This window comes from Ambystoma mexicanum, chromosome 5q (genome assembly GCF_040938575.1).
Source record: "Ambystoma mexicanum isolate Mex_15411 chromosome 5q, UKY_AmexF1_1, whole genome shotgun sequence".
Classification (NCBI taxonomy): Eukaryota; Metazoa; Chordata; class Amphibia; order Caudata; family Ambystomatidae; genus Ambystoma; species Ambystoma mexicanum.
In genome coordinates, this window is record NC_090933.1 from 918,394,064 (window position 1) to 918,421,661 (window position 27,598).

General features: G+C 47.5%; 1 protein-coding gene across 7 annotated transcripts in view; it reads left to right on the forward strand.

Moving 5' to 3' along the window:
* The window catches only part of VPS13B (vacuolar protein sorting 13 homolog B), a 3,421,660-nt gene that overhangs the window by 2,627,705 nt on the left and 766,357 nt on the right, over positions 1 to 27,598 (forward strand). For all 7 annotated transcript variants that reach the window (XM_069621427.1, XM_069621422.1, XM_069621424.1 and 4 more), the window contains one exon: positions 20,113 to 20,812. In XM_069621427.1, coding sequence (XP_069477528.1) covers positions 20,113 to 20,812 — 700 coding nt within the window. The remainder of the gene's footprint in view (positions 1 to 20,112; positions 20,813 to 27,598) is intronic.

The window sequence follows — 27,598 nt, forward strand, 5'->3', positions numbered from 1 at the left end:
CAACTCTGCACTTTGCACGTTTTAGAGATGCTAGATCGGAGTCGTACCAGCTGTTGTTCTTGTTGGCCGGTTTTAGGCGGATCTTCATGGAAGGGGCAAGGATGTTGAGAGTGTTGGAGATGGCAAGGTGCAGGTTAGCATGGACCGAGTCGGAGAGAGAGAGTCAGGAGAGGAGGTGGGAGGAGGGATGAAGGTAGAGGCAAAAGCAGCAACTGACACTCGCTTCATTGGTCGAATCACGGCGTAGAAGGCTGGCAGTGCTTGGATAGAGAGGAAAGGAGATAGTGGTCAGACCAGTAGAGGGGGGTGGTGACTGGATTAGAGATAGGGATGTCATCAGAGATGAGGGCATCAAGAGTGTGGCCGCAGAGTGAGCCAGGCTGGAAGGAAGAATAGTGAGAGAAGAATAGTGAGTGAAAGGGAGTCAGAGAGGAGCCAGAACTGAGAGGTGGATGATTCAAGAGAGTTGAGGTGGATGTTGAAGTCAACAAGGAGGAGTTTGGAAGTAGAGATTGAAAGGAGTGAAGCAAGGTTGGCCCGTTCAGAGAGAAAGAGTGAGATAGGGCCAGGGGGTCTGTAGATAGTGGCAAGGGTGTGAGAGAGAGTAGGCGAGACCCCAAGCCTACAGATGCGGCATTCAAGAGAGGGGAAGGATTGAGTAGGAATGATGAAAGCAGTGACCCATTCAGGGAAGATCAGGGCCACTCCACGTCCAGGCCTGTATTTTGTAGCCCTCAGGAAGGAGAGTGTCAAGAGGAGTGACAGAGCTGGTATTGAACCACGTCTCGGTAAGAGCGAGGATGTCCAGGTCAAGATCTTTCGAGAAGGAGACGGTTGTCAGAGGAATGTTTGACAGCAGAGTGAGCATTCAGAGTAGCAAAATGTAGCTTATCACCCCTTTGAAAGTTTTCCAAGGGGGTGTACAGGGGCGCGGTACTCCCATCTGTGGTGGTGGAGAAGTGAGGGGAGAGGAAGCACGGGTGGCAGGAGAAGGGAGAACGTTTATGAGAGAAGGCAGACCCCGGTCGAGAAGGAGAAAAGTAGTTTGAGAACGTTTGGCCATGAGAGTGCCATTGTGCTGGACATTAATGATATATTTTGAGGATGAGAAGAATGCAAGTAGTACATCCCACCTAGTGCCACGATTAATGGATGAGATGGGTGAGGAGGAGAAAGAGTGGAGACCAACTTGGGGATCCATAGGTCAGGATAGGGGACAGGGAAGAAGGATGTCAGTAAAGATTTGTCTGGAAGTGGCATTGACTGTCATGGGTATCAGGCAGGTAGTTGGGGCAAGCTGGGTGGAGGCTTGGCAGGCCCGGCATAGGCACACAAAGAACCCATAACACATCCCTCCTTTCTTTCCTTCCTAGTGTTTGTAGTAACTTCCTGGTTCCCACTTCATTTTGCCAAACAGGAAGTACATGATAACTCATGAGCTCTCTAGTGTTTGGGTGTGGCTGGCTATATAAACCACACCCAAGATTCTTCCAGTGCTTCGTGTTGCTTACTGAGAGCTGTATCAGCAACACACTTGCTGGCTGATCCAGAGCACGGCATCTGCTTACCTGCTCCGGATCATCCTGTTTCTGCTTACCTGCACCAGATCATCCTACTTCTGCTTACCTGCTCTGGATCATCCTGCTTCTGCTTACCCACTCTGGATCATTCAGCTTCAGTTTACCTGGTTCTTACTCCACGCCACAGCTATCTCCAGTCAAGAGGGCACTTCTACACCGGCACCTGTAAGAACAAAGAGGAACAGCTTTAACACGCGCATATCAGTAATGCTGCGCATACTCAACAAATCTTCCCGCAATGCTGGAATCCAGGTTAGTTGCACAAGCGCACAAACCCCTGTAAGAAAGAAGAGACATTATTCATTGCGCTTGCTCTAATAACGCAGACACTTATTTCACTGCGCTCTCTCTCTATGCGGTGCATACTTACCAAAAGCCTGCGTGCAAACTTACCTAACCACCAAGTCTCTAGTAGCGCTGAACACGGACTCGAGGCGCTAATACCACATAATTTCTCCTGCAAGGGAAAGGGAGAGACATTACAAGGCGCGCTCAAATTGAAGGCGCTGCGCAAACCTACCAGCAGCTAGCTTCTACACGCAGCGCTACTTACCCACAAAAATACCGGCAAACAAAGACAATGCGGACAATTTTGGGCACTCAACATTCACCGTGCAATGTTCACTTGTGGGAAGGACTTTCTAGCCAGTGAAGAAACTGGCGCCTTGAACTCTCGGCCTCGCTGTGAAGGCATAAAACAGCGGTTGGCATCTGAACTCAGCCTACAGACATTGGCACCAATCACATGAGTGAATCGCGCTCCTGCAAATGCAGGATGGAGTGCACACCCTACTAAAGATCAAGGTAAGCCCATAGGGGGACATCACAGCACACAGTAATGAGAAGGGAAGGGCCCAGGGGAATCGGGCGAATTCAGGTCTGAGTGTAAACCTTGTCTTTGACAGGTATTCCTCCGGGTGAAACCGGGGAAGTGAAGACTCAGGGTCAAGGGAAGCTCATCCATCAGACACAAGTGGGTGTGACATTAACGTAAATGTCTGATAGGTAGGCCTGGATTAGCGGTCAGGAGAGATTCTTTCAGCTTTTTTCTTCCATACTTCGTGAGAGAGGTAGGATAAGTGATAGAAAAGCAGTTGGAATAGATAGCAGAGGTGGAGATTGCCAGTAGGGGGAGGACAAAGAGATAATCGGCAGTGCTACACAGTGCACAGGAATTCACCAAGTTGCCTAGCAGCCAGGTAGGCACAGTGTAGGAGGTGTGTAAGAAAGACAATCCGTGTACAGGATAAAAATCACACCTGGGTTTGAATTTGCCAAAAAGCACTGAACAGCACAAGATGGAGGTTGCAGTGACTTTAAAAAGCACACCTAGATTCAAAATTGCCAAAACGCACTAAAATCAGTACAAAATGTAGATTGCAGTGATTGAAAAAGCACACCTAGATTCGAAATTGCCAAAAAGGCCTAAAAATAGCACAAAATGGAGGTTGCAGTGTTTTTAAAATGGCACCTAGATTCAAAATGGCCAAAAAGCACTAATAGAACACAAAATGGAGGATAACAATGTTAGGCCTTAGGAGGAAGTATGGGGTTGGCACTAGCAGGCAGCAAGTTATATGTGAAGTTTAAGCTAGGTACCGATATCAGGGGGAAGAAGGTAGAGGCTGCAATCAGGCTGTAGGGCAAGGGAGGCAGAATTCAGCAAGAAACCAGGTAGAGGGTTGTCATCCAGGAGCAGGTGATCAGGGGTGCTTACCGGTACAATGTAGTAGCACGTTGATATTGGTCCTGAATTGCAGGGGTACAGTAAGTTTGTTTGTAGTGCAGCGTGGGCCTGGGGAGAGATGCAGGAGTGGCGGCATGGAGGGGGCTCCCTCCAGCTCTGGACAGGAACAGACAGGAGCCTTATTGGGGGGGCCTTGGTAAGAGGACCGGCTTTCACCTGCCGGCTCCCAGGATTGTCTCTTTGTGTGGGAGGCTGATTTATCAGAGAGGCAACTGGCCAGGCAATGTATGAACTCCTCTGCACGAGGAGGCAGCGGCCATGTTGAAAACAAATTCGGTAATAAGGATACAAATAGCCAACTAGTTTTAGCAAGGTTATACATCTTTAGAAAAGTATGGCGCACAATTGCACTACCACTGAAAGGATGATAAGGCTCTTCAAACAAAATGCAGTGGGTGTGGAGTGCTTGTTGTAATTTGAATTTTGCCCAATTTATTATGATAAAGTTCATCAGGGCTTACCTTGTCTGTAGAAATTCCCGCGCTACTTCTGCAGCGTGCATTGATGGTCAGGAGATCTTTCTAACCCATGAGGCTTTGATCCTGCCTTGAGGAGATGAATTGAGATCCCCACTGTTTCCTACCCTATTTACTTGTAGATCCATTGCAGACAATTTCCCTCCTCCCCTGTTGTTATATCCCCACTCTCTTGTTTCTCTGCTCCCTAACCTTGTTCTTCCTCCTATGATTGAAAAGCGCCCAGTTGCTTCCCAAAGCTAGGTCAGTGATCAATAGTTACCATATTAATAATGAAAAGAGCATTTTACCCAAAATTCAATAAAATGGCCATTGTGAGGTGGTTTTCATGGTTTTAAAAGTCATGTTCGAGGGGATTGGGTCCTCCGATGTATTCCATATCTATGACACTAATAACCACAGCTGTGCTGCTTCGGAAAATCTTTCGGCGTCTGCGTCCTGCATCGATGACGTCGATAGGCCGTCCTCGAAGACCTCCTCCGGCAGCCAACGTCACCAGATGTTATAAGTAGGACGCACGACGTCCGTAGCCTCAGTTCCATCTTTCCCCGAACATGTTCGCTTCGGAGATCTCGGTGTGCCTCGACTCTTTGGAGTTTCTGTTCTTTCGGTTCTTCAAACCTGTTTGTTTGTGAAGTGTATCAGGATGTCTTCCTCTTCTTCCACCCTGCGTCCGGGCTTCAATAAGTGTGGGGACTGCGGGTCCAAGATATCGGTGACGGACTCGCACGACGCCTGCCTCTGGTGCCTCTGGGAGGCCCACAACACGGATGATTGTGTCGACTGCCAGTCGCTTACGTCCAAGGCCTTGCGGGAAAGTAAGAAGAAGCTGTCGGTCGGTAAGGTGTCCAAGTCCCGGAAGGCGAGGTCCTTTGGGCTTTCGACGGACGCTTCGAGGGGCGACTCTCCACATCGTAGTCGTAAGTCTAGGGGGTCTCGGTCCCGGAGTGGGCCCCGCCACTCCTCTGCCTCTTTGAGGCACTCCCAGAAGCGCCACCATCGGTCGCCTTCCCCGTCCTCATCCGAAGACTCCGCCCGTCGGTGGGTTTCTTATCCCACCAAGCGTTCCTTCCCGGAGGAATGGGCTTCCTTCGGGAAGAAAATGTTGGTGATTCTTGAATCTCAGGGCTCCGGTCCATCCACGCCTCCGAGAGGGGTCGGTCGTGACCATACTGGAGACACCGCTCGTACGCCTTCGGGCTCGGGTGGTCGGCACGATTCGTGGGAGAGGTGCCGCTCGGACAAGGGGAATCGTTCCAGTCATGCCCGTTCCAGGTCCCGGTCCTCGACACGCTCGAGCCTGTGTGCACCTGTGAAGTCTTCTAAGAAGATGTCGACGCCGGTGGCGCCGAGGTCGTCGACGGACTCTCTCGAGGCTCCGCCTCAGAGGAAGTCATCGACGCCATCGGCGCCCAGGCTGTCGAAGGACACGCTCGGGGCTCTGCCCTCGATGCCTATGTCGAAGCCGTCAATGCTGTCAGCGCCACACTCGACGTCAATGCCGATTCACTAGACGTCGACGCCGTTTCACTCAATGCCCTCGACGCCTTTCGAGGCTGTCGTGTCGGAGGTATCCCGTGGCACGGGGGAACCCCCTAGAAAGGCTCTGGCCAAAGCAAAACATTTCTTTCTCCCTTATTCAATGCCCACTTTCAAGCCTATGGAGTACATTTCTGAGGTGAAAGAGGGTTCTGAAGATTGGTTGGTTCCGGACACGGTACCAGATGAGATTCTTTCTGGTCATAGCCAGATTGAGGACTTGCGTCAGTCACTGCATGACGCCAGTGGTCTGGACACCTCTCCGGAGGTGGAGTTCTGTAGGCCTGAGCCTGGCACCCATGCCGAGTCATCGTACCGGCGCCTTATGTCAAGGGACACGGACTACTTGGGGTGATCGGCGCCCCCAGTTGATTTTGTGCAGGATGACCTGACGGATATCCTCGACAAAGGTCCACCCACTGACCCGGTACTGCCATTCCATATTGCTCTGCATAGAAGAGTGGCAGCGGCTTGGACTGCTCCGGAGAGTCTCCCTGGAGTGGGCAAGTCTTTGCTGTGAAAATACCGCCCAACCAGTAGTGACCCCTGCTACTTGACCACGCACCCCACTCCGGAGAGTTTGGTGGTGCAGGCGGCTACGGCCCCAGCAAAGCAGGCGTCGTATCCTACCATCCCTCCTGATAGGACCGACAAGGGTTTTGATGGCTGGACGAAGAAAGTGTTTTCTTCTGGGGGTATGGCTCTTCAGGCGGCCAACTCCGTATGTGCCTTGTCACGTTTCACGCACACTCTCTGGAACTGTATTTCCTTAGCGGCTGAACATATTCCCGAAGGGGACGAACGGGATGGTTTTCTTGCTATTATTCAGGATGGTAAGGATGCCATGTGTGAGTCCGTTCAGTCGGGTTTGGACATGGAACAGCCGGTCCATGGCGGCGGGCACCGTAATACACAGGTTTGCGTGGTTGAGGAAGTCTGGGTTTGCTCCTGATGTGCAAGCCAGGCTCCTCAACATGCCCTTTGATGGTGAACATCTTTTTGGCAGCAAGGCTGATGAGAGCCTTGAGAGGTTGCAGAAGTCGTTGGGCGCTGCAGTCCGCCAACCTCCGCCTTTTCGTCCTAGGTTACAGCAGTGAAGGGGAGGTTCCTTTCGTTATTACTCATCCTTTAGTAAAGCGAGAGGAGCTGCAAGTCAAAGGGGCAACCGTAGGAGTGCCAAAGGTGGTAAACAAGGTACTTGAGGTGCCAAGGCCACGCGAGCAGTTGCCTCTTTGCCCTCAGGCAACGCCGCAGCCGCTTCAGCTCAGTCATGAGGCCCATGCTTCGCCGGTTGGGGTAAGGCTGGCACAGCATCTTGGAGAATGGTGTGCCATTACTTCAGATGTGTGGGTTCTGGAGATCATAGCCCAGGGCTACTGTCTTCCTTTCCGGCAGAGGCCTCACGACAATCCACCAGGGAATCTCTCTTTGAAGAGTCCGGATCCGCTCCTTGCGCAGGAAATTCAATCCCTGCTGGAGAAAGGCGCCATAGAGCTGGTGTCTGTAGTGGAGAGGAACAAGGGATGGTATTCCCCTTATTTTCTGATTTCGAAGAAAGACGGGGGATTGAGACCCATCATGGACTTGCGCGGTTTGAACAAACTCCTCAGGAAGGACAAGTTCAAGGTGGTTACTCTCTCTCAAGTCCTCCAGGCCCTTCAACTTCAGGACTGGTTGGTGTCTCTCAACCTCAAGGACGCTTATTTTCATGTGCCGATCCATCCCAAGCACAAGAAGTACCTGAGGTTTGCGGTTGGCGACTCGCACTTTTAGTTCCAGGTCCTGCCATTCGGATTGACCTCCGCCCCAAGGGTTTTCACCAAGCTCATGGTGGTGGTGGCAGCATATCTCAGGAAAGGGGGGATTCACATCTACCCCTACCTAGACGATTGGTCGATCAGGGCGTGCTCTCACAAGCAAGTCCTGGATCATCTGTCTGTGACCTGCCGCTGTGACCTGCCTCTCCCTTCACTGGCTGGGATTCTCCCTCAACTTGAAGTCCCATTTGACGCCAACTCAGCGCTACAGTACATCGGAGCAGTGTTCGACACGTCCCTGGGGTAGTGTTTTCCTCCCCAGGTGAGGACTCACCACATTCAGCAGATGGTGCTGAAGTTTCAACATGCACAGAGTCTCCCAGCGTTCGAGTTCTTGAGGTTGCTCGGCCTCATGGCATCCTGCATTCTTCTGGTGTCAGAGGCCAGGTTGCGGATGAGATCTCTGCAATGGGCTCTCAAGCTCCAGTGGTCACAGTCCTCCGGCAGGATGTCGGACCCCGTTCAGGTGCCGCCCTCGGTCACCCAGGACCTTCTGTGGTAGGCCGTGGAAGGCAATCTGATGAGGGGGGCTCCGTTTTGGCTACCCTGGCCGGAGGTGACGATCGTGACGGACGCATCCCTCATGGGATGGGGAGCGCATGCCAACGAGTTGACAGTCAGCGGTCGTTGGTCTCTGTCGGAGTCCAGACTCCATATCAATCTGTTGGAGCTGAGGGCCGTCAGGCTTGCCCTGAAGGCTTTTCTGCCGACTGTGCGAGGAAAGAATGTCCTGATTCTGACGGACAACACGGTGTCCATGCACTACCTCAACAAAAAGGCAGGGGCAGGGTCACTTCCTCTGTGCAGGGAGGCGATGCAGCTCTGGTTCTGGGCCATCCAGCAGGAAATTTCGATCTCGGCAGTTCATCTGGCCGGAGACGAAAGTGAGATGACGGACACTCTGAGCAGGCAGAGCACGATCTCTTGCAAGTGGGAGCTGGCTCAGGAGATTCTCCTGGAGATCTTTGCCCTTTGGGGGACCCCACAAGTGGATCTCTTCGCCTCCAGTGTCAACCGGAGGTGCGAAAGGTTCTGCTCGCGGGAATTTCCTCCAAGAGGAGCCTTAGGAGACGCATTTGTGGTGGAGTGGTCATTCCCACTGCTGTACGCGTTTCCTCCAGTCACCGTCATCCCGCAAGTGCTGCATAGGTTACGGAGGTTTGGTTCCCGGATGATCCTCATTGCTCCGGCATGGGCCAGGAGGACGTGGTACCCGGTTCATCTCGACTTGTCCATCTGCCCTCCACGTCGTCTTCCCTACCGAGACGATCTGCTCTCAAGGGAGGGGGGGTCAGGTTCTCCCTCAACCTTTACGCTTGGCTTCTGAAAGGTTGAGGTATAAGGATTGGGACCTCCCTGAAGACGTGATGGAGGTGTTGCTTTCGGCCAGACAGCCGGCAACAAAGTCCTTGTACCGTTGCCATTGGAGAAAGTTCTGCGACTGGTGCAGGGTTCAGAATGTCCTTTTTCATGTGACATTCCTGTCGTTCTGTCTTTTTTGCTTTCTTTGGCCCGCAAGGCCTGCAAGTGGGTACCATTAAAGGTTACCTGGCGGCGCTGTCTATATTTAAGCGCTCGTCTGAGGAGTGTTCTTATTTTAAAAGCCCTTTAATTTCTCAGTTTCTGAAAGGGCTCACTAATGTGTTCCCTCCGTCACCTTTCCAGGTGCCCGGTTGGGATCTGAACCTTGTTCTCAAGTTCCTAATGGGTGCTCAGTTTGAGCCTTTGCATTCCTGCCCTTTGAGACTATTAACTCTTAAAACTGTATTTTTAGTTGCGGTCACTTCCGCTCGCAGAGTGAGTGAGTGAGTTACAGGCACTTTCCGTTAAGCCACCCTTCACTGTGTTTCACAAGGACAGGGTTGTCCTTAGAGTTCGTCCTTCCTTTCTTCCGAAGGTGGTGTTGGAATTAAATTTAAGCCAGAAGGTTATTCTTCCGGCATTTTATCCTCCTCCGCATCCTGGTAAGGACGAGGAGAGGCTCCATAGGCTGGATCCTAGGAGAGCTTTAAGCATTTATATTTCACGCATGTCTCGGGTCAGAGTGGACGAACAACTCTTTATTGGTTACGCTGGAAGGCGTTTGGGACAAGCTGTTACTAAGCAGACTTTGTCTCAATGGATCATCTTGGCAATTTCCGAATGTTACTGCTTGGCGGGTAAGGACCCTCCGGTTGGCGTACGGGCCCATTCTACCAGGGGTATGGCTGCCTCTACTGCCCTGCAGAGGGGTGTTCCTATTCGTAACATCTGTGATGCAGCCACCTGGGCTTCGGTCCATACTTTTGTACGTCACTACTCCCTCGATTCTATCCGGGGGCAGGATCTGGCCTTTGGCAAGGCGGTCCTTTACTCTGCAATTTGATTGGGCATTCTAAAATGGTATATTCTAAATTATTTTCCCACCTCCTTACGTTGGTACTGCTATGGGAGTCTGTCATAGATATGGAATACGTCGGAGGACCCAAACCCCTCAAAGAACAAGTTACTTTCTTACCTGGTAACGTTCTTTCGATGGGCTGGTCCGATGGCGTATTCCATATCGCTCCCTCCCTGCCTACCCCACTACAGAATTTCTTATGTGATTGCAGCTTACGTTTCCGCAAGGCTTTCTGTGGTCATACTGGCAGAAGACTGGTGCCACATGTTCTGGGAAAAAACTACAACTGAGGCTATGGGCGTTGTGCATCCTACTTATAACATCTGGTGACGTCGGCCGTCGGAGGAGGTCCTCGAGGACGGCGTATCGACGTCATTGACGCAGGGCGCAGACGCCGAAAGATTTTCCGAAGCAGCACAGCTGTGGTGATTACTGTCATAGATATGGAATATGTCGTCGGACCATCCCATCGAAAGAACGTTACCAGGTAAGAAAGTAGTTTGTTCTTCTAACTAACTCTTTGGTTGTTCGTAGGAGAGTACATTTCACCACTTCTTCATTATACACTGGCAAAAGGTACAAAGGTGTGCGGTTCGGTTGATGTTACAGTCCTTGCAGAGACATTAGTCCTTGTGATAGCATTGCTTTTGTGGGGCACGTTCAGATAGTAGCAACTAGATGAAACCAACACTGCTTCCAGGGAAACGATCTGATAGGCATGAGCAGTACAACAAAAGGCCCTAACTGATAACACACTTGCGCATGTTGTGAGTCTGAGGACACCCATTTTCAAGACCCATCGTCTCCTCACACACGTGCTGACACACATTCAAGCACGCACCATCCAACACTATAACCTGTATCCCCTCCAAACACACAACACAGCATTCCTACAGGGCCCTCTGTTACAAATGAAATGCCCACGCTCACCACACACTAGGGGTCGGAGAAGGCCATATGAACCAATTTCCCTTTTGGGGGCGTATCCTGAGGGCAACCCACCTGGAGCAAATCATCTGCAAATGTCTTCGTTCAGATCTTGCCCACACACCCAGCCATCAGTCTGCACCAAGAGGCCTAACATTGCCCTTTACAAATAGCACTTACCATCGTAAAACTGTTTTTACTTAAATAACTGGTGCCATTCCTGTGAGGAGCTTCTAGTAGGTTACTTTATTGAAGTGGAGCATCAGACCACGTCTTGCATTGGGTCCATGCAATGAAATCATCCTGCTCCCGCCACCTGGGACATGGCCTTTGAATGTTCTCTTTGCATGGAATATGCACAGCCCTGTGACTCTGTGATCAGAAGCACCGGGAGAACCGCTCTTTGAGTCAGTCGGTTCTATTTTAAATTCAATGACTATACAGTTAAGTGGTAGCAGCTGTGCCAATATTCACGTTTCTTTGTTCTCGTGCTAGCATGGCAAAGACCATGCAATCTTAGTTCTGGTTTGTCATCTGCTGTCGAAAGAAGCAGCTCCGTTTACAATGTTTGTTCATGGAGGCATGCTATTTTATTGTTAGCAGAGGGAAATGGAATGGTGAGGTCATTCTACCTCATGGCGGGAAATGTACTGTGAGCGCATTACTGTATGCCGGAATGATGGCATTCTTAACTGTGCACTGCCAGCTTTCACAGCTGTGCTTTAACCACCGAGATGCAGGCATAGCAACCATTACGCTTTTCTCTTTCTTGGAATAGTCTCTATTCTAATGATCCAAAACCACCTGCTATGAAATATATAATTTTTTTAGCCATTTGAGAGTGTAATTATTTCAAAGCAAACTTGGTTGAACCGGTAATTAACTCATGTATTGATTCTCTAGAGTTCAACCAGTAGTTCAGTTGCCCAACCAAAGGTTTGTGTCCGTGATGCAGGTCCTAGTAAGTGTGATCAGTCAAAAGGGTCAACGGGGAGCTGTAATTGAGGGCATCCAGGCACGCTGGTGGGCGATCGAAGGATTACCACTCTCCTAGAACCTTTTCCACAAGTAGAGACCCTCACAGTTAGTATTGTGTTCTAACGTACAGATGTCAAGCTAGTGTTGCCCCCTGGAGCAACCAGTGTTTGCAAGGGCTCTTCACAATCGACCAGTTATTGAAAAGTAAAGACACATCAGGCAGCATTGGGAAGTTATCGTAAAACAAAGGTGCTAATGCACAGTCCATTTATGCTTAACTAAAACAGTGCTGTGTTATGACCCCCTCTGTTATTGCCCCTCCTGTGGCACTAAATGAAATATGCCATAAAAAGAAAGACTTAGTTTATGGACACTGTCTAGAAAGCATGATGATTAAATGTTGAAAATCTTGAATTAAATCAGGTTGAATAGCAAATGACTGATGTGACGGTATGGGCAACCACAAATAACCACGGTGTCTCAGGTAGTAGGTCCAAGGGTATTTATTTCAAATACAGCAGTTAAAAAGGACTCTTTAGGGTCTACCAGGGGTTCTCGGGTCTTCGGCATTCGGCACTGGGGCCATCACTCTTTGGCTCGTCTATCCTGGCCTTTCTCTCTTCCCTAGCCCGGACGTCCACAATGGGATGTGTAAGAAAATCATGGTCGCAACAGTAAAGACAGACACAAGTGATCACAGTTCAAGGGTGTTTATTAAACTGGAAATGCATGGTGGAAAAAAGCATAATCTAAACCTAAATCTAAGATGGGAGCAAGCTTCAACCATCAAATAATAATAAGGCAATCCTAGTGGCGTTGTGTCAAATAAAAAGGGCCTATACTAGAAAAAAAACATTGCCAATCCTTACGCTAAATACAAAAAGAAGTGTGGGATAATGTTCTTTAAGAAAGAAGTGTTCACAAAATGATAAGTCAGGATGCAATACTCGAGGTCTCCCATCCCCACGTTTTCAGCACCGGACAAGATGGGACTTTGGAGCACAGCCCACGCCTGAGCTTTCCCAGCACGAGCTAACCGTTCCGCTTTCAGCAATCAGGGCATCCGGTGGTTAAGTCTCTTTTCTGTCAAAAAGTCTCTTGCCGCCGGGGCATGATGGGTCCAAACAAACAAACAAAAAGTTCCTTTCCAAAATGAGCTTCAGGTTCATGACTTTACACCCCTGGGTCTCCCTCCTTCGGGCTCAGACCCCTTTCAGACGTCAGCCTCCCTCCTTCCGGTTCACTATGGCTTTTCTTACTTTCACGAGTCTTAATGTCTTTTCAAACAATTCACGGTGGATATCCCTCGGTAGGGTTCACTTCTGTCAACACACTGTTCATTCGTTAATTTCACCAAGCTGGATTAATTTCCCTTCACTTCACATTCATCGGTTGGTCAAATATTTTCAACTGTACACATGATTTTACAAGACCCCCGTATAATCACTTTGACCCCTCTTCTCACCTTTCCCAAGGCCTTCTGGTTCTGGTAGTTTCAATAATCGAGTAATCACCCAGAGTTTCCTGCGTGAACACCCACATGGTGTCAGATTCCTCTGTTGCTGGTTTTCCCCTTTTTACATCAATAGCTCTTTAAGCCTTTCACAGTTCAATTAGCCACTTGCTACTTTTCTTTGAACAGAGTTTGGTTTCTTATTGACTCTCCCCTCGACTCACCGGCTGTGATGAACCGCTTGGTGTTCTTTTTCAAGGTTGGTACCACAGAGACAATCGTCTCTCCCCAGTTTGGTTATCAGGGGAGGAGGGTCTCTTGTACCGTAGACATCTGCTGCAACAAACGCTGGCTGTTGTTTCTGGCTATTGTTTGCAGTCTTGTGATTCCTTCTGTGGAGGGTTCACGGGCCTTGGTCAGAAAGGGCAAGGTCACTTCTCTGCTTGTCACCCCCTCGGTATGCACCGTCTTTCTCCTCCTCTTGAACTGCTGTGCTGAGTTAGCTCTCAAGTTGTGCGGTCTGCCTTGCTCGTCCTGTGCTTTCGTGCTCCACCTTTTATCCCTGTGGGGAAGGGAAAGGGCCGTCAGGTGTGTGTGATTCTGTTCAATTGCCTGACCCTTGTATTGGGACATGCCAGGTAAACGGCTCGGGTGTTAATCCGTTGTCGGTCATGTTGTGCAAAAGTGTTTGTGTCGGAAAAAGGGGAGGAGGGGCAGTATTTTTGAATGTCCTATGTGGTAGGATGGGGAAAAGGTGTAAAATGAAGGGGGATACCGGGTCTCACCTGCCGGTGTCCCACTCCCCGATGACCCCTCATCGAGGTGATCCTCCCGCACTGGTCAGCTCCCAGGAACTGGATCCAAAAGCGATGGCTGTGCCCTGGCCACCTGGATGACAAATCCCCAGGGACTAGATAGGGAGACACCTTTAAGTTTCTCACAGATGTTAGTACTACAGCCAAGTGACCCTACTGTTTGTTCTTCTTCCTTGGGTAATGGTGTTTTCCCTAATCCGGTGGCTAGCGGACTCCCTGGGAACTTCTAGTCTTTCTCTGACCTATCCTGCTTAGCAGTCTTAGGGAGTTAGGGATGATGCCTTCTTTCACCTGGTGTCACTTTTCCGTCTCTCATGCCCGTTGTCTCCTGACCCTTTTCTATCCTGGTCTCAACAGATGATTTCCTTCCACCGTACTACTGTCCCTCGGATCTCTCATTCTGCCTTTCCACCTCCATCCTTTGATCTTACTTCTATTCTTACTCCTGTTCTTACTTCCAACTACACCTCTACCTCCGTTATCTTGTCTTCCGTCTTACCTCCCACTCTACTTCCTTGCCTCGTGTTATACTTCCCGTATAGTGCCTCTCTCGCTCTCTACTCTAACTTCTAGCTACTCCTATTTTCTGATTCTCTGTCACTCCTACTATCCTCCTACTATTATTCCTACTCAGTTATTACCACCATCCTTTACTACCCTTCCTTCCTCCTACTACTACTACTGTCAGTCTACTGATGTTTCTACTCAATAGTGCACACTATCACCCTCTACTACCAACTACCACTTGGCAGCATATTCCCCTCTCTCACTACCCCTCCTACCTACTGTCCACTCCCAACTACTACTATTACCCCCACCCCTACCACTCTGCTACTCCTATTGTGCCTCTACTCCTCACACTCTCAGAAACACATACTCCACAGACCCCTCTCTCCAATAGCACTCCTGGTGCTCTCGCCTCCTCTGGTCTCTCAGAGGTCCTCCACCACCACCTGTCCTCAACCAACTAACCCACACTCAGCTGCTCACACACATTTATTTAAATACCTCACCACCCTGGATTGTCCACTTATCCAATAGACTTACCTGGCTCCAGCGGTGTGAGTGGGTAAGGGCTTGTAATCTTCAAAAGGGCTTGTAGTGGATCTTTCCTCTTGCTAGCTCCAGCTAGAGCCGCATTCAATTCCGCAATGCTGTGCAGGGTTGTGGCGCTCTTGACCTCTTTTTGCTGCATCCCACGTTGCTTCGGCCGGCATGCTGGTGTTGCAGCGGTCATCGTCTTCTTGTGGTGCTGTGGCCCTGGTGTCTACGGTTCTGTTCATGGCGCTGTCTCCTTTCCCCCACACAGAGCCGTACCAGCAACCAGGTAAGAAAGGGGAAGGATGGGACACACACACACGCACCGCGTGTTGTTTGGGGTGGGTTCCCTCCCCTGATAGGGCATGTCTGCAGGCATTGTCACACTGAATTACAATCTATACCATTCTAAAGATAATCGCTATCTTTAAATCAAGAATGTTAAAGAACCGAAAAATAAACTATCTTAAAACATTTAAAACCTAATTTTAATAGCGATGTAGTGTGGCACAAATTGGAAAACCACCCGGAGACGAGCACTATGTGCTATTTTTTTTGTCTCCCCCCCCCCCCTGTGCTATTTTCTGATCAATGTCAGATTCATTAAGTTTTCGCTGATGGATTTGTAATTTCATTCTATATGTTCACCGACTCCATGAGTGAAATCTGATGGCATCTCCACCTATATGCAACTTTGATATGGAAAAGAGCAGGGGAAATCCATAGGAATTCACTATAATGAGGGCCACCATTACCACACATTTCCCAGTCTTAGCAGTAAAAGACCACCTGGATAGTTATGTCTTTTTACCATCCCAACTGGGAAAGTGTCAAAATCAGTCCACTCCGGCGATTCAGAGACTCAATCAAAATAAGCCAAATAATGATGCACAACATTGTTCCCTGCCCCTCGCCTAACCCTCACACAACAGTACTCTTCCAGGCTTCCTGGTGACTTTTGCCCCTTTATGCAGCCTCCGGCTATTCATTTTATAATTGGATTGTCGTCTTAATACTGTATCTTGACATTCGACATTTTGAGTTTTCTTGATTTTTCGTTGGAAGTTTTGAGCATCCTAACGTTGTATTCCATTTTTTTGTAGTTAACTTGTTTACTGTTGCATTACATATTAGAAGAGCCGAATTGCATAAAATAATTTGTCTATGGGGGTTGGAGCCGGGTGGTGCCTGATATGGCTGCTTCCATCTACAGTTCTTTGTGACCTGCCTGGTTCCCCAGGGTGTGCAACCCTTCCCCCTGGACAGAGTGCTGCAGTGCTAGTTGCCAACGAGAGTTGGAGCAGTGGTGGTCCAGCCGATGTGCTGCAGAGATGCACCTGCAGCGCTTCCTCTCTCAGGCCCATGCCCAGATTGCGGGTCTACAACTGAGGGGCTCATTACGGACCAGGCCGGACTCGTGAGTGTGTCAAGTGTGTGGGGTGCCCAGTGGAGTTGGCAGAGGCTTAATCTGGGCCTCCATATCTCCAAAGTTTCCAAGAGGAAGTGTTCACCTTGTTGTGTCCTGGGACCTTCATTTGGCCCCAGCCTTCTCCTGGTGGAGAGTTCAGGGCTCTCGTCTAGCTGCCCCGTGTGCCCCCTTCATTCCTCAGTGGCTTCAACATGGTGGACAGAACACCAAATATAGATGGTGCAGATGTTGTTTGAACCATAGACCTGCGGTCTGTTGAGAGGGGGTTATTAGTTGGCTGTGGGTTTCTTTGGGAATATGGGCTTGGGGATTGGGTTGTGTACTTTTATTTATTTATATAGCGCACAAACCCCAGTGGTATCTTGGCTCTTCTACTTAAGAGATTAGTTTCTGTGCTTCAGGTTACAGAAAGGAAGCGCATATGGTGCTTACATCATGAAGGAGCATATAGCAGTAATACACGCAAAGTGCAAAGGAGAGTTAAAGATGAAAACATTGAGAGAGCTTTACCCCATGTTGCAGGACGGCAACACACACAAATGCAAGAGTCGATTCAGTTGGCAATGTCAGTATTGTAGCAGGCTCACTCGCCCTGGGGCGCCCTGGTAGCAGACAGGGGCCTTTGTCGGGGGCCTTAATACTGGTGGCTGGCTCCTGCCTCCCGGTTGCTGTGATTGGCCCATAAGGCCAAGGCAACCAATGGGAGGGGGAGTGGGGCCAGGCACAAGAAAGAAGCTTAATAGGCAAAGCAGAGCAGCCATTTTGGAGTGGCTAAGAACAATGAGGCCCAATGCACAGGTGAACAAACATCTTCACAATGATGGAATTGGGCAAGGCTGGGGAAATGCCTCAGAACTATCCCCCAGCTGCATTTCAATTTTTATAGAATTTTCAGATCAAAAATGACAGAAGCCGCACAGCGAGCGCAATGCACACTACAATGTCAGGCACCTTACCCTTTCACTGTGTACGCTGTTCAGGATGGATTTCCAGGCAGGGATAGACTCTTGCACCCGCTCGACGATGCTCCTTCTCAGGAGATGCTGAAGAAAGCAGGAAATTGAACGTGAGGGGCCTCGTCGTGGGCCTTAGTACTGATGGCCGGCTCCTGCCTCCCGGTTGCTGTGATTGGCCTATAATTGATTGCATTCCCTTGCAGTTGTGGGGTGGAAGGTCGTCTTTTTTTCGGTAGGGGTTGTCTTCACTAGCCTACTGGTGTTCTGAAATCAGTTATATACAATGAGCCTGTTTCCTTTACAGTGTTTTGACCCACACCCTTATTCACCCTTGCTCCCGTTGTTTGAGTTACCAATTTGTTTTGTTGAGATTTGTTGCCATTGTGCAAATTATTGTTTCACTTTCAGTCTTCTATATGTTTCTCAGGAAGAGCTTTATTTATTTGTGCTATATGGTGTGGCCTATCCTGAGAGACCCGAGGAGATGGTGTTTCAGCATTTCTGTCTTTTGGTATATTTTTCTTAATGAAGCTTTATCAAATACGGTTGTAATAATTTGTCTCTGTCTAAAGCGAAATAAATGAATGTGAACCATTTTACAGCTGTCTTGAGATCACTTGCTATTGCTCTGAATGACTGTCTGCTGCCTTCTTCTCTTCGGTCTCCAATGGCTTGCCACCAGCATGAAGACCATCCCAAGCATGTTATTAATGTTGGTCATATGCCCAGCCCCCAGCAGTTATGCATTTGAATACACGCTTACGGTACACCCTGGAAGGGCATGTGGCTTTTGGAGTGTGAGCTAGCCATGTTACAGAGTTGTCATGGTATGTTCTGTAGGGGCTTCCGCTACAGTCCCACTGCTCCCTTGATCAGCAAGAGATTATTGTTACTGTGTCTGGCATGGCCAGTGTTTTGTTTTCCCGATGTGCACCAAAATGGACGGATTTTGATTGAGTGTTGAATCCATGAATCCATGGAGTGGTAATCCTTAATGACAGGCCATGTGGTCATGTGCGCCTTCATATTGATTCGTGTGCCTGTTTCCTCATGGAATGCTCTGCAGTAGTGATGCATGCCTGCCCGCATCATATGCAAGGAAATGATGGATGCACATTTCAATTAATGGTGAATTGATACTATAAAAATCGAAAGCTACATTTCATTGTCTTTAGTTGTTTTCCTTTTAGGTGTTATTGAAAGCTCTGCATATAGGCCCAGACTATTGTCACGGGAAGTGGAGATAGGAGAGAGATGGCATGTGTGAGGGGAGGCAACAGCCTGTTGGGTGGTTTGGATATCTGCTGTCGAAACCAACAGCATTTTTTTGTGATGAGCCGCGGGCAGAGCAAAACTACAGCCATGTTGGGGGAGTTAGTTCGACATACGCCACCGTGCGGGCGCTGGCATTCAGATGTAAGAGATCTTCAGGGCAGTCTTGGAATCTTACATGCCGATAAAGCCTACTGTTGATCAGAGGCTAGCCCCATATTCCCTCAAGCATGTGCAGAAAGCGTATTCATATGCCTTGATCCTTGGTAAGCTTGCACTTTACACTTCTCCAAATCATACCCTATGTTATGTTCCTAGGATTTGTCGCATGCAGAAAGGTAATAGGCTGTATCTAATGTCATGTTTTGTGTAGTGTTCTATTTAAGCGGACCTCATTGCACTAATCTACTCGCACCCCTTTTCTTGCCTTGAAGTACCCCAATGCCACTGTGCAGTGTGCCGCAAGAGAGTGTGTTCTTATCTATTCGGCTCCAGCAAAGAGAGGATTGTCTTTCAGTTGTCCCTTTTGTGATGATGTGTGCTAGGTACAAACACGGGCTGAAACCTTCCTGTTTGCCACAATGTTGGTGCCTCATAGAAGGCGTGCAGCTCCTTCGATCATTCCAAATGTGCCAGGGGCAATGAGCTGTTGGTGGCTTGTTGTGTGTTTTATCCCCCATTTACAAATGGCACCCTGCCTGCCTAGGGATGCTGATGCTTTTGGTATTCGGCAAATGGCGAAGCCGTGGATGCAAATTGTAGCCCCTGGAACAAGTCGCCTGAAAATCATAATTCACCCTTCATTTGGTGTTCGGGCCCTGCATTTCCTGCGCCATTCCTAGGTGGATGGTGCAGTCAAAACGGTTCTTCATCCCAAGCGATGCGGGAAAATGAAAGCAGCGCAAACCTCGGTTTCACTGGCACCGTAATCTTCTGGAAGATTATGAGTAATCCAATTTCACCTGGCGAAAAATATACTGTGCGAATGCAAACTGATTGTGGTTGCACCTTGCACTTTTACTTGGGCCTCTTGATTATTATTTTTGTTTCTATATAAAGGGCCTCATTACGAGTCTGGCGGTAACCTTGCCGGTGCTACCGGCGTTTTGCCGCCGGACTCGTAAAATGTTACTGCTGCCTGACTTCCCAGTGCCAACCGGTAGATTACAAATCCAGCGTCCCGGGAATTCATGCGCCAGTAAAATTTAAGTCCCCATTCCCATAGAGTCCACTCTATGGTAGTGGGGACACAAAAGCGCCGGCAGCCTTGTTAACGGGCCAGCGCTTCTGTGAAGGGTCTGCCTACCGTGGCCGCTGTGCCCGGCAGGGTCAGACCTCTCGGGCACAGCGGCCACGGCAGGCAAACATGTAGTTTGACGGTCCAGAAACAAGGGTGCCAGTAAGCTATTTAGACCCCTTGTAATGAGGCCCAAAGTACATGTTTTGGCTATAATGGGGAGTGAGGGTACTCTTGTGCCAATCTCAGTAATGCTTTAGAAAGCATAAACCATTTGGAGGTTCGTGTTTCTGTATTTTATTTTTAGACTCTTTTAAAGATACTATTATTTGTTCATAGTCTTTTGAAAGGATTGTAGGTATACGAGTATATATCTCAGTAGCTTTATACTTTCCTACCTTACAGTATTGTTTGCTTTCAGTATCCAAATGCTGTATATAACTTGTTTACGAATGTGTGTTTTAACAGGCTTCCAAACAAGAAAGGAGAAGAACCGATTTTCCTGAAGGTAGTACAGTTGACACCTCTTCACGTTATAGTGGAGCCCAAGACAGCGGCATTGGCAGTGACAGTGTTAAAATAAGAATTGTTCAAATTGAACAGCACAGTGGCACCAGTCATCACCGCATTGCTCGTCTGTCACAACAGTCCTCCATTGTGAAGAATCTGAACTTTATCCCATTTGACATTTTCATTACGGCAAGTCGCGTCTCGTTGATGACCTACTCATGCACGGCAGTTCAGAAACCCAGATCAGCCCAAGGCCACTTAGATGGGGACAAATTGGGCAAAAGCTCTCTGAGCCTCCCAGAAGTGAACTTAGACAGCACTGCGGAAGCCAAGCACCCCCAACCATGTATATCCACACTCACAGCTGATGATCTGCTCAACAGTCCTGGGTCGTCGTCAACCAAGAGAAGAGCGGGTCTACTGTCACTGGAAAGCCTTCATGCCACCACAAGATCATCTGCCCGGCAAGCACTGGGGATCACAATTGTACGCCAACCCGGGCGCAGAGGGGCTGCTGACTTGCTTCTGGACCCCTTTCTCTACCTTGTCGTATCGCAGCCTTCGCTGCTTCTGAGCTGTCACCACAGGAAGCAGAAAGTGGAGGTTTCTTTGTTTGATGCCGTGCTGAAAGGGGCTGATCCAGAGTACAAGTGTGCAGGTAAGATCACTGAAGTGAAATATTAGCAATTATTCACATGAACAGGAGTTTACATTTGCAGAGTCCGGTTGGAAGATGCACAATGGAGAGGATGCATTCTATATTAAATGCAACCCAGTGTCTGGGTGTGCTAAACTCTTGCATAAATCAATTGTAAGGAGTGAAGCATTCACATGGACATTCACATGTCATATCCGCCCTCCACATTTTCTAGTGTAAAATAGGAATGCATTGCACCCAGTGATCTGTTGTGTCGTTACTTGTGCACTTTTTGGTTTGGCTTTAATGTGTTTCAGGCTTTATTGAGATAGGAAGGGCCGGTTTCTTTGCCTGTATTCGTTTGGTTTTGCAGACATTTAAATCTATCTGTGTGACAAAAGAAAGAGCCCGGGTTGCTGCCCTGCTTTCCTTACCTGCCATTATGCTACAGGAGCGCATGCATCTCTGTGAGCTTGACCTTGGATTGTGGGTACGGCTGGGCATCACACATCTTCAGCAGTGAACCACAACCATGTTCTTTATTCCCTGAGTCTCCGAAAATCTGCTCAGAACAAACTCTCCTTGAACTCGCTGTACACACAAGAGCCAAACTTAAATCTTCAGTCTGGAAACATCAGAACCGCTTTCCTGTCCCCAAATCCAACTCCTTATTTATTTATTTATTTATTTATTTGTTTGTTTATTTATTTGAGCCTTTGTAAGGCGCTTTATACAGCAGAATTGCGTTTCAAAGCACGCAAGTTGGCCGATCGAGTTGACCAAAGCTGACCTCCGAGTTACCAATGACTGCAATACAGCAGAGCCCTGTCTTGCTTTGCAAAGCTTATTTAAATCGAACACACATGTTGCCATCTGCCTAGTGGAATTTCAGCCTTTCCCATTGATTAGCCGCCTATTGCTTGAAGCTCATTTTCCAACTATTGTAGAGGTTGTGTTCTATCATAATTTCTTAGGGAACATCCAGTGTTTTCTTCAATTGCTCTAAATAGATGCTTAGGGTGGTGTTTGATCTAGGCAGTGCCACTTAAAATCTATTTTGGCAGCCATGAAATGACATCCCCCCCAAACAGGTTTTACAATCGGAGAGACACGTTGCCTTGTCTTGGACACTTAAGTGTTTTTCAGTTCATGTTCTTATATTGAGCAATCGTTATGCTGCGACGAGTAACAAAAGCAACAATACATATCCAGTGGGGAAATGAAGCATTCCAATGCTGCACCATTGCAAACGACCCAAATGTAATGACTATTCCCTGCCCTCATTAAATAATATGGCATATTTTGAAGACTATATTGGCCAATGTCAATTGTAATGTAAAAACATCTTTGAACCCTCAGATTAAGAATCCATGCTTATAGACCAACCATTGTAGATTCGTATATTCCACAGTCACAGGAGGATCTGGCCATCAGTGCAACTGCTTCAAACTTTGAACCCTTTTTTCTTTCATAATTTACTAACATTGTGATGAACCCGCCACAGGGAAAGAACAAAAGCCAAATATTGTTCGGTGGACAGTAGCCCACGTGCCGTGCAAGGACCTTAGTTATGTTTTAGCTCTTTCTGCCATAGCAGGGGAACATGAACCATTTGCATATCAGTCTAGACCTGCGCACAATGGCAGTCCAGCCAAATGCCAAGCAGAGCTCATCTGAACAAGAGTATCAACAGCGAGACACATGTTTCTCGCTCCCTGGCCACCTTCATTGGTGTGCGTCAGCCACTCTATGCACATGTCTGGATTCTGGCTTGCTGCTTCTTTGTTCTCTTACTTTGGGATGTCTTTGAAGTCTGTCCCTTCTTCAGACTTTAATTGAAAGAGAATCTTACGATGCAACCACCTTTTGGGATTGTTTATGGATGACTGGATCATGCGTCTTCTGCTATAGATGGCTACTCAAATGTCTGTTCTCTACATTTTGGTCCTGTCCTTTTTATACTATTGCTCCCCTATTTACCATAACATTGTGACTGGACTGAAATGCAAGGGAGGAAGCCTCTTCTGGGTGATCACTCTTGGAGCAGTGTTTCTTTATCATATTTGCTCCACCGCGCCTTGCACGTTAACCTACTTTGGGAGTTTCTCACCGATTAGAATCTGTTGGTGAAAGGTATCCATCAGAAGAATACATCATTCTATCTTTAGTAATGTTATTTTTCATGCATACAACATTCCTTCCACATATTCCTCTTGCTTCCCCCCTTCTAAACTGGCTCTATGATAGTTACTATTGCCTGATGCAACCATATATATATATATATCTCTCTCTGAATTCCATCTGTAATTTGATTTCCCAGTACATTCTTTAATTACAAATCTTCAAAAATTGATTTCCCAGCTAGAAGAGACACTGCAGAGGTGCATATTGCCATTCATTATTATTCGAAAGTGCTTAACACTGTCTCTGTGTTTCCAGCCAGGTACACTATTGTAACTGCAAGGAGCTCTCAGGAAGTCAATGGCAATTTACCCCTCACCCTACCAGACTTTATATTTAAATTCCTCAAAAGAGGCTGCATTTAATTCCAAAGCACATTAGGGCGAGCTGCAAATGACAAATATGTAGATATAATACCCTTCTTTCATTATTAGAATGTCTCATGTTAAAGAAGACTTTCAACTATGTAGTATTATTAAGCGATGGACTGTATCAGCCTCTTCAGTTGCTTAGCTAATATGCAATGATGCTATATTAGAGCGGGATGCAGCAAAGAGAAAGGCTGGCGAGTGGTAGGAGCTGAGTGTGTTGATTGACAAAACACAGTGGGCCAAGATGAGCAACCAACTGTAGGTGCCTCAAAGTTATGACAAGGCGATTCTTTCACGCAAAGATTACCTATCATTTAATAATAACATCTGTGAATCTTTTATTGAGTTATATGGATGATATATTGTATGGAGGTTATTCATATGTGTATCCTTTTGGTTTGTGGGTGGCGGTGACATGATGGCACATTTGTTTGTTGCCCTCCTTTTTAGTGTGTTTCATGATCTGCTCTTTAAGATGTAACATGGCAGCTCCCAGGAGTGTTGCCAGGTCTAGAAAAGATCAGGGGCTAAGCTAACGTCTGGACTGGCGGGACTCAAGGCTAGGTAGCATTTTGGTTGTAGCACCTGAGCTTCTATCCGGGGCTACAACCAAAAGACCCGGGGCTATAGCCAACTCCGCACCCAACCCCGCCCCCATCTAGCAATGCCAGCTCCCCTTTGAGTATGAGAGGGATTGCAATGGCATAATTTCCCTTCAGTTGTCTCATGTCATGTGTTGCATAATGTTTGTTGTTGAAGGAAAAATGTCTTGTAGTTACCTTTTTTCAAGTAAAGAAATGATGCATCCATGTTTCAGGTAAGTGGGGATCAGTCTTCCAGTGAGGCAATGTTTAAAAGCACTCCCTCGCTGCTGAGCTTCAGGCAGGGCCGCTGCTGGTTTATTTTCATTTCATGATGTTTAGAATGATACCAATGGTGATAATGGAGACGTAACCACGCACACGCTGTGTTTTATCAAGTTGGGCCAAAGACTGATATGCAAATGGATATTCTCCTCTGTCAACAGTGCAGTGAGCTAAAACGTGGTTCTAGACCCTCCTGGGTGGAAGAAATTCCATAGAACAGGGTATTTCACCCATGGTCCTTCTCGTTGGAGGGGCTCCCACACTCCTTTCTAATTTTGTTTCAAGTTTTGTTGTGATCCGTATATTTTCAGTATTTGCCATGAGGCTGTTGGACCAGAGTGCTAACAGGCTGGTGCAATTGCGTCAGCATCCATCTCTGACTCACGAATTTTCTTGCAAGTGCAATTGTTCTCAGCACTGTCTCAACCTGCATTCTGTGGGTGTGGTCCGCTGCCTTAAAGCAGTAGCGTACAGTTATGTGCTCCCGTATTCACTTAGCCACAGAATACAGCATTTTCATACATTTGATCACGCACTGAGAATAGGTCCCGAGGTGTGTGTATATGGTCACTAAAAAAATATATAAAGTACATTTTTAAGATAGAGCAATATATTTGTGTTTACCAACTTTTATTTTTATGTAATCAAATTTGGTTGCGGAATAGCATTGACAATAACTGATCGTGGCATTGAACACACCTAACAATGATCAGACGGATCCTACCCCTCCTCGCTCTACCTCACCCTTCCTTCATCCCTGCCATATTCGTACCCTTGCTAAACCCTATTGATAGTGTCGTAAAAAAGCCTTAATTAGGGTTAGTTTGTATGTTAATGCTAGATAGTTCTGATCAGACTCCAGTACGGGAGACCAGAACTCCAGTAATCTGTGAAGTTGGTTATCCATGAAAGCTGTAACCTTTACTGCAACAAGTACATCCCACACTTTAGCCAACCACATGACTAGAACCCGGGCCTTCCTGCGAATTCCAACAACAAGCCAACATGATTCTTATCTGCACTAACCGGTGGGTAATTAACTTTGCAGAAGAACCCGATTTTGGATACGTCTCCCCCAAGTGGAGCCCCCAGTAGTACAGTCAATGGGTCCATAGGCAGTTGGACTTCTGTTATATCATTGGTGACTGTTACAACTTGCTCCCAAAAGGCCTGGCCATTCGGACAGTCCCACCACATGTGAAAATAAGAGCCTCTGAGGCCACATTTTAGCCAGCAGTTGGGATCTAGTCTCTGTTTGAATTTGTGTAGTGAGGCGGCGGGGTAGTACCACCTATATGCCAGCTTAAAGATGCACTCCCTCATTTGTAACACACATAGAGGATGATTAATTACGTCCCCATATGTCCAGCCATGTGAAGCCTTCAATAGGGTGGCCCAAATCTGTCTACCAGGTAGGCATATATTTCGGTTTTTTCACTAACAAATCATTTCTCAGTATTTTAGATAATCTGGAAATGCACCCCGAGACATCCCTTCCCAATGGAAATGTATAGAGCACTAGGGGCCCGTCCAGCCGCTGCTTTAATCCACGGGTGGACCACCCAATGCCTGATTTGTGAATACCTGAACCTCTCAGACTTCGCAGTCGAGAATTTACTTTTACAATCGACAAATATCAAGGGTGAAGCCTCCTCATATAACTGTGTGCAGACACTAAAGACCCTTACTGAAAGCCCCGGAGTGAAGTCTGGATTGTTAAGTACAGGCAAAAATGGGCCCAAACCAGGGTTGATTCCTTTGCATCGCATTGCTTTACTCCAATAGTATAGTGTTGCTTTCCTGGATGATAGCAAATGTGTCCAGGGCTGTCGCCGATGTATCCCAAAGAACTAATGGGGTTTTTCGTTGTGGATTGTTCTAGGCTCACCCATTTAGGCAAGGATAGCTCGGCAACACTCCATTTTGCAAACCGGGCAATTTGCGCGGCTATGTTCTATTTGGTTTTGCCCGGAAACCCCAGACCTCCCTTACAAGCGCATCGCCCATCAAGACTTCCCTGGGAATTCTAGGCTTTTTACCCCTCCCCGTAAAACTGGACACCATTTACTGGTTGTGCCGGTTGTGGTATTTTTACTGGTATGGCCTAACAGCAATAGAGGAACCTGGGTAGCAGGTTCATTTTCACTTCCATAATCCTTCCCATCAAGGAAATCCCGTTTTCTCCATCTCTTCAGATCGTCTTCTACAGTCTTAAAACGTTTTGGGAAATGTTTGGAGTAGGTTTGAGGGAATCCAAACACCCAGGTATTATTCTATTGTATCAGTTTTCCAGTTTTTTGGGCATATCTGGCGTACACTGTCCAATTAAGCTTCTGTCATCGCTATAGCTAAGGCTACTGATTTCTGATCATTAAAGGCAAAGCCAGCTGTTTCTTGGAACAATTGGAATTCAATCACGGTTTCCCTTAACGAGGTCTGCAGATTTGTGAGTGTCAACATGACGTGATCACATATAGAGAGATCTTCTATTGTATGACCAGAGCCTTACTACCTGAAATCTTCCATTATCAGTGCGAAAATTAAAGGAAAGGAAGGGCATCTTTCTCTCGTACCACAGGTTATCTGTATCATGCTCCTATGTCTACAGTTAACCTATATTTTGGTAACAGGGGAGTTAGCCAATATTATGTGCTGAAATACCGGACCCAGAATTAACACCTGGATTGTGTAATGCACGAAGGCCCAATCCACCCACCAAATGCTTTAGTTGTGTCTAGGGCTAAGAGAGCCACCTTCAGTTTCTCATCTGAAGCTATTTCTACTAGAGGCCAGTTATTGAAGGTGGTTCTGCCCTTACTAAAGCTTGTTTGATCTGGGACTACCAATGGTGGCACAACCTCCGACAATCTATTCCCTAGAATTTTTAAATATATATTGGCATCAGTATTTGATAATGAGATTGGCCTATAAAACACGTCGCCATGAGGATCGTTCCCCGGATTAAGAAGCAGGATAGTAGCCGATTCCGCCTTCGTGGTGGTTACCCGTTACACTCGATGAAAAGACTAGTTTAGTGAGGGGTTTACGTAATTGAGCCCTGAACACCTTATAGAAGAGAGGGGTATAACTAATCAGGGCCAGGGCTCTATTATTCAGGGATTTTATCACATCTTCTACTTCTCTGAACTGATCGGCGCTCCTAATGTGTTTTTATTAGCCTCAGAGAGTCGGGGTAAGTCGGCTTCTTTAATATATTCTGCTTGGTCTCTTGAGGAGCATGATATGGCAGACATGAATTCTGCAAAATACCTCTCTATAATTAGTAACTTTGAATTTTCGATATATTGTCGTGTCTGTTAGTCCAAGTAACCTGTTAGTCCATTGCCTACATGTATATTCTATATTTGTAACTAAGCTTCGCATATTCT